Source organism: Wolffia australiana, chromosome 9 (genome assembly GCF_029677425.1).
Source record: "Wolffia australiana isolate 7733 chromosome 9, ASM2967742v1".
Taxonomy (NCBI): Eukaryota; Viridiplantae; Streptophyta; class Magnoliopsida; order Alismatales; family Araceae; genus Wolffia; species Wolffia australiana.
This window is the reverse complement of record NC_135843.1, coordinates 7,861,109-7,875,670: the sequence shown is the minus strand read 5'-3', so window position 1 is coordinate 7,875,670 and position 14,562 is coordinate 7,861,109. Positions and strand designations below refer to the sequence as shown.

The 14,562-nt window shown below is 44.5% G+C and overlaps 2 protein-coding genes across 2 annotated transcripts; one reads left to right on the top strand and one right to left on the bottom strand.

Moving 5' to 3' along the window:
* Positions 1-3,174: 3,174 nt before the first annotated feature.
* LOC144707889 (costars family protein) lies at positions 3,175-4,715 on the bottom strand. Its single transcript, XM_078581144.1, has 2 exons — positions 4,539-4,715; positions 3,175-3,531 (listed from the first exon to the last, which is right to left on the bottom strand). Exons 1-2 carry the CDS (start codon positions 4,617-4,619, stop codon positions 3,310-3,312), a joined length of 303 nt encoding a protein of 100 aa, XP_078437270.1. The 5' UTR covers positions 4,620-4,715; the 3' UTR covers positions 3,175-3,309.
* Positions 4,716-4,861: 146 nt separating this feature from the next.
* LOC144707496 (CHCH domain protein) lies at positions 4,862-6,849 on the top strand. Its single transcript, XM_078580625.1, has 5 exons — positions 4,862-4,967; positions 5,427-5,486; positions 5,607-5,687; positions 5,800-5,969; positions 6,592-6,849. The coding sequence occupies exons 1-5, from the start codon at positions 4,949-4,951 to the stop codon at positions 6,682-6,684; spliced, it is 423 nt and encodes a 140-aa protein (XP_078436751.1). The 5' UTR covers positions 4,862-4,948; the 3' UTR covers positions 6,685-6,849.
* Positions 6,850-14,562: the final 7,713 nt, after the last annotated feature.

Sequence of the window (14,562 nt, the reverse complement as noted above, 5' to 3'; positions counted from 1 at the left end):
ATGAAGACAAAAAGTGATAATTGAGCCATTTTCATCCAAGCTTCGATGATGGTGGCGGCCAGCGCGGACAACGTCGTCAACAATCTTTGATGGCATGCACCATCAATCCTCCTTGCGTCGGAAGAACTCGGCTCCGACAAATTGGGGTAGCTGGCGGTGGCGTCTGGCGAGGGCCTGGTCGTCGCTGGTAGAGGTCGCGCTGCGTGGTGACCAGGTCATCCGCACCAGCACATTGGAGCCTTTGCAATACCTTGTTCCCTACATCATTAATTACCCTACGCAATATATGATTGACTGACTCGTGTCAATCAGACGAGATCACTGGGGAAATGGTTGCAGCAAACTCGCTCACATTGATGGGGCTTAGAAAGGCCAGGGTGGAGGGGAGATAAGGGGCTCGGTATGGGATCGGGCCCGCCACGTTAGACGTGGAGCAGGTCCCCCACGAAGGAGGGACTTTGGAGACATAGGCGTATCCGCCCATTCGTTGGAGGGTCGAGAAGGGGTTGGCGCTACGAACATGTAGCGTTGTGGCCGGCCTGGGAGGATAGCTCTCCGACCAAATTCTCACCGACACTCGGTTTCCCACATCTAACACTAGGAGTCGGCTTTGCAAGTCTGCAGCCTGCTTGTACTATGCATGCCTATGTGAAGATCTAGCATGATGATCATGATGCAGCGACAAAACATGTTGGGCGAATGCATAATGAGGACTTTCTACGGGTGCTAGGGTATGGAGTCGTTGAGGGCCTTGGCCTTTAGCAATCTCAGGTGGGCTCAAGCCGGTGGCGCGGGCCTCCAGGGAGACAAGCGCGTGCTCAGCGCGCTGGGTAGGGCAACGGCGGTTGGCCGTTACCTTGCGGATGGTGCAGCGGTCAAAGCCTCTCTTTTTCTCCATTCTCTTATCCACTCATCCAAGGGAAAGTGTCTTCATGGTGAGGAGATCTTCTAGATTTTCAAGAAGAATCGAAGAAGAAGACATGGAGATCCAAGCGCCGAGTGATTGCGTTGATACTTTTAGAGGCCAGACGCGTGAACGGCTGCAGAACAATCTCGGGAGCAGCAAAGTCAAGGGTGGAATGAGTTCCTAACATTATTGTACTTCCTGAGCCGTAAAATACAATTTGCCACTCGTTCACAACTATGAAATCTATTGGAAACCCAATTGAAACTTGCAAAATAGATACAAGGGGTGACAGCTCATGGGAGGGATCAATAGTGCCAACATAGAGGAAACAAATCAGGAAGCACAATAATGTTAGGGCAGCAATTGGCTGCCCTTTCCCTTGAATTATGAAATCAAGGCAATTGGTATAATGTTTTTGATGAACTTGATTTGTGTTTTTATTGAAATGGTATTGAATCAATTAGTGTAGGTTTTTTAGGCACTTTATCAAACACTTGGTCTTTCTCTCTGTGTCCAATCTTCTTTCATATAGAAGATGTATTCTATCTTAGATAACTACCTAAACTCACGGAGCTGTCTCCTTTCTCGTTTCAATAAGATAGTCTTTCCTTTTTATGCTAAAAATTCTATTGATTATCTCATAATATCTAATTTTACTCCCACCACCAATTATTTTTTTCTCTATATTTTTATATTATTAGATAATATTAAAATCAAATATATTTCCTCCCCTATCTCTTGTACATGAGCTATTACTACATACTCTTTACAGAAAATATGAAATCTCTATATCCCTTCTCAAATAATTAACTACTACATCTAGTTCATTTTCCACCTTCTATATGTAAAGCTAACTATAACACTATCTTCTTCTCACTCTACTTTTCATATTACTGAATTATCCCTTCAATAATTTTCTTTTATTTACAAATCCCCGCAGGAATGACCTTGCTCATCACCATATAAGCGAGTGAGATAATTATAATTTTTATTTGATTAAATACATTTGAATACAACGGCATAAATTTAAATCCCATGATTGCTTGAGCAACAATCTGATTGATCCGTCTACTTGATCATATCATATTCTTAATCAACAGACTGTTCGGAAGCACAGTCTGATCCAAGTTTTGGTCAGATAGATGATCTCTACCAGTACAGCTTGTTCATAACATTTGGGATCTCAAGTGATGGGCATTCCTATGAAGATAGTTGGACAATGAGTCATGAATGTGTTGGGGCATCCTATCAAAAAGATCACCTATAAACCAAGGTAAAGTGATTTCGGATCAAATATCATCTGATATTTGAAACAAATATAAAATCTGGTAGAGAAGGCTTCCAAATTGCCAATATATAAGTCTTAGATCACTATAAATTGAAACATATCCTTGATGAATCTCATAAAAACAGCTTAGTAAACTACAAGGAGCTTTTTCCTAAACTTGACTTTCCAAGTCATGCTAACTCTCTTCTAAGCTACAAAATAAACCTTCACTTACAGAATCATATAGACTCTTGACTACCTATCCTATCATATCCATATTACTAGGCTCACTAATGTAAACCCTTCTCTGGAGGGTGTAGAGAGTAAGGATAGACAAAGGAAGAAAGAACTGAAGAGAGTTCATGGACAGTAAGGAGAAGAACATGGAACTATAGAATGTTCATCTCCTTAGCATGTTCCTTATCTCTCTCTCTCTACAAATCCCTTTACATGCATCTATCTCTCTCTCCTCTCACCCAATAATCCTCCTGCCATGCCAGCTCAACAGCAGATGGAAGTGGTCCCCAACTGGGGTAATGATGGATCTAGATCTTGGTACTTTTAGTTAAGAAGAAAGTAGAAAATGCTAAAATTTTCAAATCTGACCTGTTTTTTATATTGTATACATCTAAAAATATTTTTCTACAGCAGGGAAAGGCCAAGCAGGGGAGGGACAGGACAGACCAGGGACAAGCCGACTGAAGACACTGCGAAGAGGAGGTGATCTCAAGGGGACGGGGGATCAAAGAGGAAGTGATGAGGTTCAGACGTAGAAGAGAGAGAGGGTGGGCGCTTCCAAAAACAAGATAGCGCACTTGGTGCCCTCGTAAATGGAGGGCACCCCATTTCAAGGGAAACATGCACAAGGGAAAAGTCGCAATTAGGGACTATATCACCATGTTGCTTATCCCTTTCTCTATCTCTCTCTATATCTCCCTCTACATCCATCAATCTCTTTCTCCTCCCACTCCACTAATTCTCTTGCCATGCTAGCTCAATAGAGGATGGAAGTGGTCCCCAATTGGGGTCAAGAAAGTGGATAATGATAAATTTTCCCAATCTGTGTACAGGTTGGTTTATCTCATATACATCTAAAAAACCAAATTCCATGGCTTGTTCTTGGGCAGTGAATCATTTAAATAGTTTTTAGGACAGATGGTGAGGCTATGGTTTTGACTTGTGGTGAAGGGAGAGAGGGGCTGACCAGTGTAATCTCGACATTGTCGTGGACACCCTGAAGCAGCAACTCCCCGTCGAAGGTGATGAGCTTCCTCCTCTTGGCTGCTCTGAGCGTGCCCAGTAACGCCTCGAAAATATTCGCACAGCGATCATCATTGAACAGTACTCCAAATTTCACCTGAGAATTTCAGATTCAAAATGCTGCTTCATGAACACAGAAAGAGAAGGAATTCAGCAGCCAGAGGACAGTCCAGATCAGGATGACATTTCAGAAATCAGCAAAGATCAAAGTACGATGAGATGAGTTTTGATTAGATTAATATTTTGAGTTTTCCCACTGAAGAAGGCTAGAACTTTCCAAGAAATCGGTTATGGAGACTAGGAATTGGGGAATTTAATTAGATTTGGTTCCATTAAATAGATAGACGTAAATGAATCATTTGTAATTGAATAGAAGACTATTTTTTTTTTGAAAAATAAATCGAAGAAGTCAGAAATATGCGCGGAACAAAGTTCGAAGCAGTACATTTTGATGATGCGCAAGAAGAAAGCAAGAACAAGCCAAGCAATTGCTTCTGGATACCAACAATTGGGGGAGTTAAGAGCTGGTTCAATGTAATAGATGGATTTGTGTGAAGAATGTACATCATAATTTGGTCGCTGGCAAACAGCAGACGTCAGAAATCTGCACGAAGCAAAGTTCGAAGCCATGCATTTTGATTACGCGCATGAAGAGGGCAATAACATGCCAACAAATAGTCGAGGAAGATTTGGAATTATGCTTTCCTTTGAGCTGCTTCGACACCATAGAACAGATGGATTTTCACGAACAATGCGTAAATGCGTTGATTACAGATGAATGACGTAGATCAGAAATCTGGAATTAGGGATAAAATTAGAGCTGCTTCAATAGGCTAAACCGATTTATACTAAGGATGTATAATTGAACAGCAGGCGTCAGAAAGCAATGAGATGCATTATGATTATGCGCAAGACGAAAGCGATAACAATTCGAGAAATCGATTATCGAGACAATGAATTAGAATTACATAAAATAAATATAAAGCCCAAGATTGTGAAAAGATCCAAATCAATGCAATTGAAGGATCCAATAATTTCAGATCAAGAGAAAGAGAGGCACGGAGAGAAAATTAGATTCAATTCGAGAGGACGAGATTCAAGTACCTTCCAGGATCCGTCGGGCTGGGGCTGACCAAGCCGTGTGATCTCCTGTCTCAGCTTCTCGATCTCCTCATCCACGTTCATCCTCCGAGTTTCAATCGCTCTGCGCGCAGCCGAAGAAGGTCGATAAGAACGAACGATTCGCGCTGACTCGGACGATTCAAGCGGAAGATCGGACTCGGTCGTTTTGTCTTGGAGAAGAAGCCGGCGTGAAAGAATTCGAGACTAGATCAGCGGCGGATCTTTTGCCACGTCTGCAGTATGGGCAATAAGGTAATTTCCTCAATATCGGATATCCTGGAAGCTTCTTTTTTTCGCCTATAAATGAGCCCCGTCGCCGTTGGCAAAGGGTTCTTTGAAGCCGTCTTTGATCAGAATCGCGTAGGCGTCTTCCCCCATTTCGTGCTGTCATCATGCCTCGCCGCAGCTCTGGTACGTTAATAGTTTCGATTTAGCCTTCTGTTTGTCTTGAATGTTTCTAGATGATGTATCGAGGTGCGAAATCGATGCCGTCGCCTCCCCTATTGTAGTCTAGGGTTTCCTTCATGTCTTCAGCATTGGGGATCTCCGCTTCTCTTTTACGTTTCGTGTTCATATCAAAGGATGTGAAGATGAATGTATGCGGTGTAGGTGTTTGTCTAATTTTAATCCTAGAATTTTTATTTACAGTTTTGTTTTCTCTTCCGTGTAAGTATTTTGATAATGTTCGGTTATATCCATTGTATATACATCTTGCGTTTGGATTTCTTGCAGACCACGGAGTATGATATTTGATGAGGCGGAATATGAGAATATTACTACTGAATGTTGATTGATCAGCATCCTATCTTTGTTGTGTCATCCTTTGCTATTTCTCTTCTTTAAACAGACCTAATCTTCTTGATCTTCCAGGCCGCCCTGCGCCCCGCCCAGCGCCTCGGGCTGCTCCAGTGCGCAACCCTCCTCAGCCAGGTGACTCTTCCTCTCTTGTTTAATTGTTTGACTCCTCTCTTATTTAATCTTCTTGTTGCACTCGAATTTATTTCTGAGCCGCTTATTAATAGTAGTGAATGATTATCTTTTACATTGCAGTGAGCCAGGCCCCTCCTCCGGCTCAGGTCCAGAGCGGCGGCGGATCCCTATTGGGTGGGATCGGCTCCACAATCGCTCAAGGTTATAGTTTACATCTCAAATTGTTATATTACAATCCATTCAAGAAATCCTGTATGAATCTCCGAAAGTGTAAATTTGTTAATCTAATTCTTAATCGTTATTGGGTTCTCAGGCATGGCGTTCGGAACTGGCAGTGCGGTTGCTCACAGGGCTGTGGATGCTGTCATGGGCCCGCGCACCGTGCAGCACGAGTACGTGGACTCCTCTGCCGCCGCACCTGCGGCTAGCGCGCCGGCACCCACTGCTGATTCATGCAACATCCACTCCAAGGCTTTCCAGGACGTAAGCCCTTCCTCTCTCTGCCTATTTCCATCCATGTCTCTCTCTAGATGCGTATAAATATAAAATCATACCTTTAATCTATCTATATGTCTATCTTGGTGAAAGTATCAGTTTATCAAGCTGTTCATCCATCTCTCTGTCCACCTTACTATCAATTTACCTATCTATTTTTCTTTCTTTACCTCTCTATTTATCTACAAAACCTACCTTCTACCCATCGTTTCTTCAAAAATAAGTCTTCTACCGCACCTGTTAATCCATCCATCTGTCCGTCTCTCTCTCATTCTATTGTGTAGTTTTGTATCTGTTGTAGTGATCTCTCTCCCGATGTATCTATCCATCTCTATCTATGTGTTCTTTATAATTATTAATCGCAAACAAAGATTCTCTCTCTCAGTCAATTGTGTAGATTTTATTCTTTCTAGCGATCCACCCATCTCCCCGTTCTCTCCCGATGTATCTATCAATCTCTATCCATTCTTCCTTTCCTCCCTCTCTCTTTCCTGCCACTACAGTTAACAAACATACTCTCTATCTTGTTCTTGTTTCTCTTTCTCTTTCATCCCGCTTTCTTAATAGTGTTTCTGAATTAAAATCGGTGAGTTTGTTTTGTGTTGGTTAGTGCATCAGCAGCAATGGGGCAGACATCAGCAAATGCCAGTTCTACTTGGACATGCTCAACGAGTGCCGCCGGGGCTCTGTCCTTAACGCATGATTTGTCCACATTGAAGAACGACAGTTGGAGACGAAAGGTACCATTTGTTGTTACTTGCATTTGATGAAGACTTATGTGAATGCTGTTGTTAGTCCGGACCTCTGTTGCGCTGCTATCTTACCTCGTTAAAAACTTAAAAGAATAACGTGAACCGTATTCAAGACTTGTTCCGCTTGATTGCTGCTTTCGGTGGTAGCTTTGATTTCTGGCTATTTACATTGTTTTAGGAAATTTTGGATCAATGACCTAATTTTATTACACAATTAGGATATTCCATAATTTAGTTAACTACGTATACTTTTTGAAATTTGTAGCGCTCGAAGATGAAAAAGTAATAATTAATATGATTTTTTTTAATCATATGGTCATGAAGCAGATAATAGGGACAGTTTAGACATTGAAGATATATTTAGTACTTAAATTCTATGAATCGGCTTGATTGACAGTAGTTAAAGGCCGTTATGTTAATGAATTTTTTCCCGAGATTTTTTAATGAAGAATAGAGAAATTACTTGAATAAACTAATAGTGCTTAATGGAATCAGATCATATAATTTCTGTGACGTCTAATTACACGAGAGGCAGTTGGGTCAGGTTGAATACCATTGAAGGTATTCACCGATCTTTGAAATTACATAGTACTCTAAAATTGGTAAGAAAACATTTTGTTGGTGATTTTTCCCTTGAATGTTGAAAAACTCTGCAATGAAAAGATTAATAAGCTACACGTTATTGCTTATGCAATCAGGGAAGATTATGCGGAAATTCGTATTTGCACAAATGAGAGAGGGAGAGAAGAGTGAGTGAGAACTAGAGCAATGTGATAAAGAAAGAGAGAGAGGAGAGAATGACACAGAGAGGGATAGAAGAGTGAAGGAGCGAGAGAGAAGGGAGAGAGGAGATAATGACACAGAGAGAGGGATAGAAGAATGGAGGAAACAGAGAAGAGGAGCGGAGCGTGCGAGAGAAGGAAGAGCAATAGCGACAGTGAGAAGCGAGACTATGAGAGATGGAAAGAATGCTATTGTGAGAAGAGGGAGGGAGAGAGAAAACTAGAGGGGAGTGAGTGAGACAGAATGTGGCAGGGAAGTATACATCCGGGACGTGGACGGGGACGATTTTTTCGTCCCGGGACGAAAAATCGTCCAATCCGAGGTCTCCGGACGACTTATGGGATGAAAAATAGTCCGGTGGCCACTGGACGGGACGGTTTTCGCCCCGTGAGACGAAAAAATCGTCCGTCCAGAAGCCCCCGGATGAGGGACGGACGAATCAACGTCACATCCGACGGTTGAGATGTTGCCACATGGCATCGGGGGGAGGCGAGGGAGGACAGGAGCTTGGAGAGGGCGGCGGAGGAGTGGAGGCCATGGCGGAGGAGGAGGGCGCGGCGGTGGTGGCAGGCGGAGGAGCAGGTGGCGATGGCGGCGTTGAAGGAGATAGCATCGGGGAGGGGAGGCGGAGGAAGACGGAGAGGGCGGAGGGGAGATGGTCGCTGTGGGCGTAGGCGGCAATGAGGGATTTGAAGAGGAAGAGGGAGGTGGGGGAAGAGGGGGGGAAGGGGAGTTTGAGCGCCGCCGCGTGGAGGGCGGCGCAGCCGCGGAGGTCGGGGCTCCGCCGGAAGAGCGCGAGCAGGTCCAGCGCCGATGCCGGGAACGCCGGCCCCATCTCGCTCGATTCACATCGCTGATCCCTGATGAACGAGACGCGCTTGATTCAGATCAGGAAACGGAGATGATCGCGATGAAGAAGAAGAAGGAGAAGAGTAGATTAAGCTGAAGAAGAAGAAGAAGAAAACGGAGAAGATCACGATGAAGAAGATGATCAAAAGGGAGAAGATCAAGCTGAAGACGAAGATGAAGGAAAAAAAGGAGAAGGTCGCGATGAAGAAGATGAACAAAAGGGAGAAGATCAAGCTGAAGAAGAAGAAGAAGGAAAAAAAGAGAAGATCGCGATGAATCCGGCGAAGATGAGACGTTGCTAGTTAGGGGGAATTCCTTCCTTGTCTTGAATCTTCGCCTTGACATTGTCGATGATCGTCTTCCCCGTCAGAGTCTTCACGAAGATCTGAATCGCAACAATCCTCCCTAGCGGCCGCTGCCGCTGCTCCCCGACAAATGTGAAATTTATTATAATGTATTAAAAATATATAACGTGTTTTTCGTCCAGGATGAAAAAATTCGTCCCGGGAGGACTGGACGATACGAAAAATCGTCCCGAGATAATTGGACGGGACAGGTTATTGTCGGTGGATGTAAAACCGTCCCGTCCTTCGTCCCTGAGATTATGTCGGACGTAGGTCGGGACGAAATCCGTCCCGTCCCGTCCTTCGTCCCCGTCCGGGATGATCCGGATCTATACAGGGAAGAGCTAGAAATATAGATAAAAACGATCAATCTAGAGAGAAAGAGCAGCGAGACATCATGCAAACGAGAGAATAACAATAGATACGGAGGGAGAGAAGAGATGTGCAGCGAGTGAGAGATTGAATTGCACATCTTTTGGCTCATTTTTTGGTTTTTCTATGCTCTCTCAACAGTTTTGAAAGTTTATGTGCCATTAGATGGAACATTTCTTGGTTTGTTGGTGCATATCCTATGTGCAGTTCAAAATTTGAACTGGATCGCATATCGCATCGGTTGCACGAAAAGACCTTCCCTAGATGGAATATGACATAGCTCATTAGTGTAGGATGATTCTGAATAAAATGCAAACGAATAACCAACATAAAACACAATAGGTTGTCATTACAATCTAACAAAATGCGCATATGATAAATTATTAAAAGGTATATATATTTAGGAGTGGATTTTCCTATATATTTCCCAGCAAAGTATTAAATGGCAAAAAGGACCATACCAAGATGTTTATATCTTTCATCCATGACTTTTCCTATGCTCTCTCAACAGTTTTGAAAGGTTCTGCGGGTTACCACCATAGGAGAAATCATGTATTTTGTACCAGCAGAACTGGCCAATGGTTTGCCAATGGCACTAAATTAGAACTATCGTAGAAGTTCTTAGAGTGGAAACAGTAATGTCCACTAGTTTACTTCATACAACTGAGTAGTAAAAACAAAGTAAAGCAACGTTATCTAAGATTCCAAGAATTAAGTTACCGGAATCAAATCGTTGGCATAACTGTTTTTATTTATCTAGTCTTACATGGCTATACAAACATGAAAGATGAGGATCCCAAATCAAAGTTGAAATCACTTTTTTTCTGGAATACTCTCCTTCTCTTTCTCCAACTCTAATTTGAAAACAATTGCCCAGAGCTTCAGATCTCACAAGAAGGTAAAGAAAACAAAGGCTTGTAGATGCAGGGCAGGAGGAGATTGATGAAGGCAAACTGCATAGTAATTGTAATTGTCGTTGTAAGTTTAATTTTCCTACTATCAAATAATGTGATAAATGTATAAAGCTCACTCAAACATGTAGTTGGAGTAAGGTCGTCTCCGCGGGGACTAGCCTTTAGAGATGTATTTAATAATTGAGTTTTAGTTAATAAGCAATAATAGTAATAATAAAGATAGAAAGCATAAGAAGAAATAAGTGGTTAGTAAATAGAGGGAATATTAGGTTAATAAGAGAACTAGATAGTAGAGACGGATAACAATAATGATTATTGAGATTTAGGCGGTTAGAGAAGAGTACAGTTATTCTTAGTAAGATGCAAGGAGTTAATAAGAGTAATTATTTTAAAAGAGTATAGAAGAAGAACAAGAATAGGGAGAGAATAAGTAATTATATAATTAAAATAAGACTAAGTAGCTAGATAGATATAGAGAGATTTAAATATATATATATATGACGTAGGACAACTACGGAGTGATCGGCTAGGGAGTGGACGACGAAGGAATGGACGATTGGGTTGACGGGGCAAACTACGGGTAGAGGGACGACGAGGGATAAAACAGCCACAGAAATCACACGATCGGATTCGGAATTTAAAACCGATGAAAATCTGGTGGTGCAGCTCTGACCCTTGTCGAGGGCGGGAGTACTGTCTTCCCCCACCGCGACGATGCCTAAGCACCGAAATCAATATCCTAATTCGCGTCACGAGGATACACTCGAGAAAGAGAGAGAAGAAGCAGAAAATCCAAACCAAATCTAATTCTGACGATGGTGGAAACTTCTCGGGAAAATACTGAACGGAGAACACTTCGACACCAAAGAGTTCAGGCGTACCTTGGCACTTTAGTGCGTGAAATCCGGGCGTTGAGAAATTCTGATCGTGACGAAGCTGCACGAATCTGGGCGTTGAGAGGCCCACTGGATGACGAGATCTGGAGGTTCCGGGCGTTGAATGACCCTGGTTGAGACTCGGCCTGGTTGCTCAAAGGTCAGAGTGCATGGGCGTCGTTGGCGGGACGACTGACGTGCGCTACGATAGGGTGTCGCAGATCCAACTGCACGGTCAGTTGGCGGGGGTCAAGGGGGGAGTCGCCCCCTTGCGGGGTTCGGGGCAGCGCCCCGAAACCTAAACAGTATGCACCGCCGTAAGAGGCTTGGAGGGCGTCCGAAAGCGTGGGTGACAAAAATGCGGTGTGCAGGGGGGGGCCCTAGGCGGCCTGGGGTGGTGCCTTGGGCTGCCCTGGGCGGCCTGGGGCGGGATGCCTTGGGCGGCCTAGGGCGAGGTGCCCTGGGCGGCCTAGGGTGCAGCCTTGGGCGGCCTGGGGTGCAGCCTTGGGCGGCCTGGGGTGCAGCCTTGGGCACCCTAGGGCGGGGTGCCCTGGGCGATCTGGGGGTGCAGCCTTGGGCAGCCTGGGGCGGGCTGCCCTGGGCGGCCTGGGGTGCAGCCTTGGGCGGCCTGGGGCGGCATGCCCTGGGCGGCCTGGGGCGGCATGCCCTGGGCGGCCTGGGGTGCAGGCTTGGGCGGCCTGGGGCGGGATGCCCTGGGCGGCCTGGGGCGGGATGCCCTGGGCGGCCTGGCGTGCAGCCTTGGGCGTCCTGAGGCGGGGTGCCTTGGGCGGCCTGGGGTGCAGGCTTGGGCGGCCTGGGGCGGGGTGCCCTAGGCGATCTGGGGGTGCAGCCTTGGGTGGCCTAGGGAGGGATGCCCTAGGCGGCCTGGGGTTGCTACCCTGGGAAGGCGAGAGAGAGAGAGGGAGAGAGAGAGAGAGAAGCAAAGAGGATGGAAGAGAGGCGATAGGCCGGAGACGCCCTGACAGCGGTGGCGGCGGCAGTGGCGGCAACGGCTAGGGTTAAGAGGGATAGGGGAGACTAGGCAGTCCTCCAAGAAGAGTTAAACAAAACTCAATTCTTGAAATTATGACTGCCTAATGTTTCTTGAAAACAATGGCCTATATATAGGCCTTGGAGGAAAGAGAAAATGACGAGAAATTAGAGATGAGAAATTAAAGACGTGCGTTGTGTCACGCCAAAGGGCAGTTGTGGATCTGCCTCTAGCGTCATGTCATGACGTGCGTAGGGACGTGCGCGGGTGGAGACGTGCTTGTCGACGGTTGTGGCGTGTTGACTTTGGTGTTGATTTTGGTTGACCGTGGCGGGTTGACTTCTGTTGACTTTGCCGTTGGGTCCATAGTAGGCGTGTTGATTGCGGTTGAGCGTGCCGTTGGGTCCATAGCAGGCGTGTTGACTCCAATTGACCGTGTCAACGCGTTCGACGGTGATGTGTTGGTGTCCTCGCCATCAATATAATTGTCTATGGTTGTGGAGAATACCTCATATAGTTATAATATTTATTCTATAGCTAATATATCTATTGTAATAAGTTTTTATATTTTTCATAGTAAAAAATTGGGGGTTAAGGGGCAGTTCTGTCAAATGCCCTTGAGGTATTCGACAGAATGCCAGAAAGGATATCGAAATAAGATATATATATACATATATTTATACATTTTATATGCGTTTTATAAGTAAAAATAGTAAGGAATAGAGGTGATTCCGTCGACACCCAAGAGGTGTTTGACGGAATGTCTCTGAGAGGTTGAGATAAGAGTAAATGTATATCATTGTATATATTTAGATTTTTATAAGGTTGATAAAGGAGAAACTTATATAAATCTATGAATATTCCTTGAACAAACAAGGTCTTCGATGGAATATCAAACCAAAATCGTTAAACAAAATGTCCAAGAAAACTCGATCAATCTCAAATTGTGAATAAAAATCAAGCACCCAGAGTATGTTAACACACAGATATCAACCAAAGATAGTCATAAAAAACTTGCGTCAACCCGATTCAATGAGAAGGGGTGGCGGCGCCAATCGCCAACGCCTAGCTTTAGTGTGATGTCCCCCTTTCTCTTCTCCTCCGTCCTGGCGTGAATCTAGGCTGCTCCAAACCTTCTTCGGCGCCTTCTTGAGCTGGTCGAGCCTCGCCAGAGCTGTCATCTTCTCTGACTTGGCCAGACGAGCCTGAGAAAGGCCCTCTGTTTTCTAAAACAGATTGTGTTGCAAGATAGGGGAATTAGGGGCATTCGGGCCCCTTTAATGGCCTGGGATGGGTCTCCCATGGCCGTCGATGGAGGAGGACGGTTTTCGAGGATCCTCCCAGGCCGTCGGATGGCTTGTCATCCCCCTCGCCGGTAAAAAACTGTCGTCTAGCCGATAGCGTTGACGTCTAGAGGCAGGGTTGGACGAACTGCTCCTGGTCGTCTGATTGCCCTTATCTGGGTCCGATAGCTGCGATTAAATCGTAGTCGTGCACCCTGATTAGTTCAGTGCACCCCTCACCACGTCAGCTGCATCGTCAGCCTGCCGCATCAGCTATTTGTGCTTTGATCGCCTGCTTGGTGGTCCCTCATATGTGTCAGCGCCTGACAGCCGATCGGGAGGTCTAAAAAGATATAAAAATAGATTAAATAAGATGAGTTGATCCTCACTGTCTTATCTTCTTTAAAAATATTAGACGGCTGAGATCATATCTGGCTATTAAGAAAAAGCCCAAAATGACTTAGGCTTCGGCCTGGGTTGGCTCAAAGCCGGGTCATGATTTCCTTTTAAAATTTCATTTGATCGCTTTTAATATTTGGGCCTGGTCTGACACGAATCTGAAAAATATAAAACATGCATTATTCCATATCAAAAATAATTAGAAAACATGACTCTATAATAATTTCGTGCAGTATAATGAATTGATCTTAAAAAACTTACCTCTATAGCATGCGCGGCCTTCTCCTAAGCCTCTATGGGCCTATTGTGTTGGGCCTCTTGAGGTCTGTCTTTACGCTCGATGGGCCTTGTGCGGCGGTGCTTGCGGCTATTGGCCGGCTTGAGCATTGTGTGCTCACGAGCTGGTGGCTGGCTTGAGTGCCGTCGGCTCTCACCCCCTTCAGTTGGCCATTATAACATAGTTTTTTATTATTCTATATATTTTATATGTGTGTACTTTGTTCCTTTATCTCTTCCTCCTCTTATTTCTTTCTTCAAGTTTGATTTCACCCCTGCAACAACATAAATGACATACTAAATAGATCATTAATTCCATCATAAGTAACAATGTTTAAAACATATTTTCACTAAGAAATTCTTGGATTTGTAAATCATGTAAAAATGACATTAAAAATACATTGCTTTATCCCTTTCTCTATTTAGGGCATTAAATGAAGATATGTGTGTTGGGTTTTGTGCCTTGGTTCATCCATGGAAAACACGTTCCATGGATGCAGAAGCATGTTGATTGATTCACAATTGATCTTTAAAACAAAACAGTTAAATTGCCTTTTGGGGAACTTATTCCACCCTTGACATGCTCACTTTGAGATCGTTCCAAAGCCGTTCACGTGTCCGGCCTCTAGAAGTATCCACGGGATCACTTGGTGCTTGGATCTCCACCTCTTCTTCTTCAAATCTTCTTGGAAACTCTCTCCTTGGTTGATGCAGAGAATGAAGAAAGGAGGGGGCTCTCAAAT

What these genes read in the sequence shown, in the direction of transcription:
- LOC144707889 (XM_078581144.1), bottom strand. Translation starts at nt 4,619, where the DNA reads ATGAACGTGGATGAGGAGATCGAGAAGCTGAGACAGGAGATCACACGG. An exon ending in AGCCCGACGGATCCTGGAAG is followed by an intron (nt 3,532 to 4,538) that starts GTACTTGAATCT and finishes TGAAATTCTCAG; the next exon opens with GTGAAATTTGGAGTACTGTT.
- LOC144707496 (XM_078580625.1), top strand. An exon ending in GCGCAACCCTCCTCAGCCAG is followed by an intron (nt 5,487 to 5,606) that starts GTGACTCTTCCT and finishes TTTACATTGCAG; the next exon opens with TGAGCCAGGCCCCTCCTCCG. An exon ending in CGGCTCCACAATCGCTCAAG is followed by an intron (nt 5,688 to 5,799) that starts GTTATAGTTTAC and finishes TTGGGTTCTCAG; the next exon opens with GCATGGCGTTCGGAACTGGC.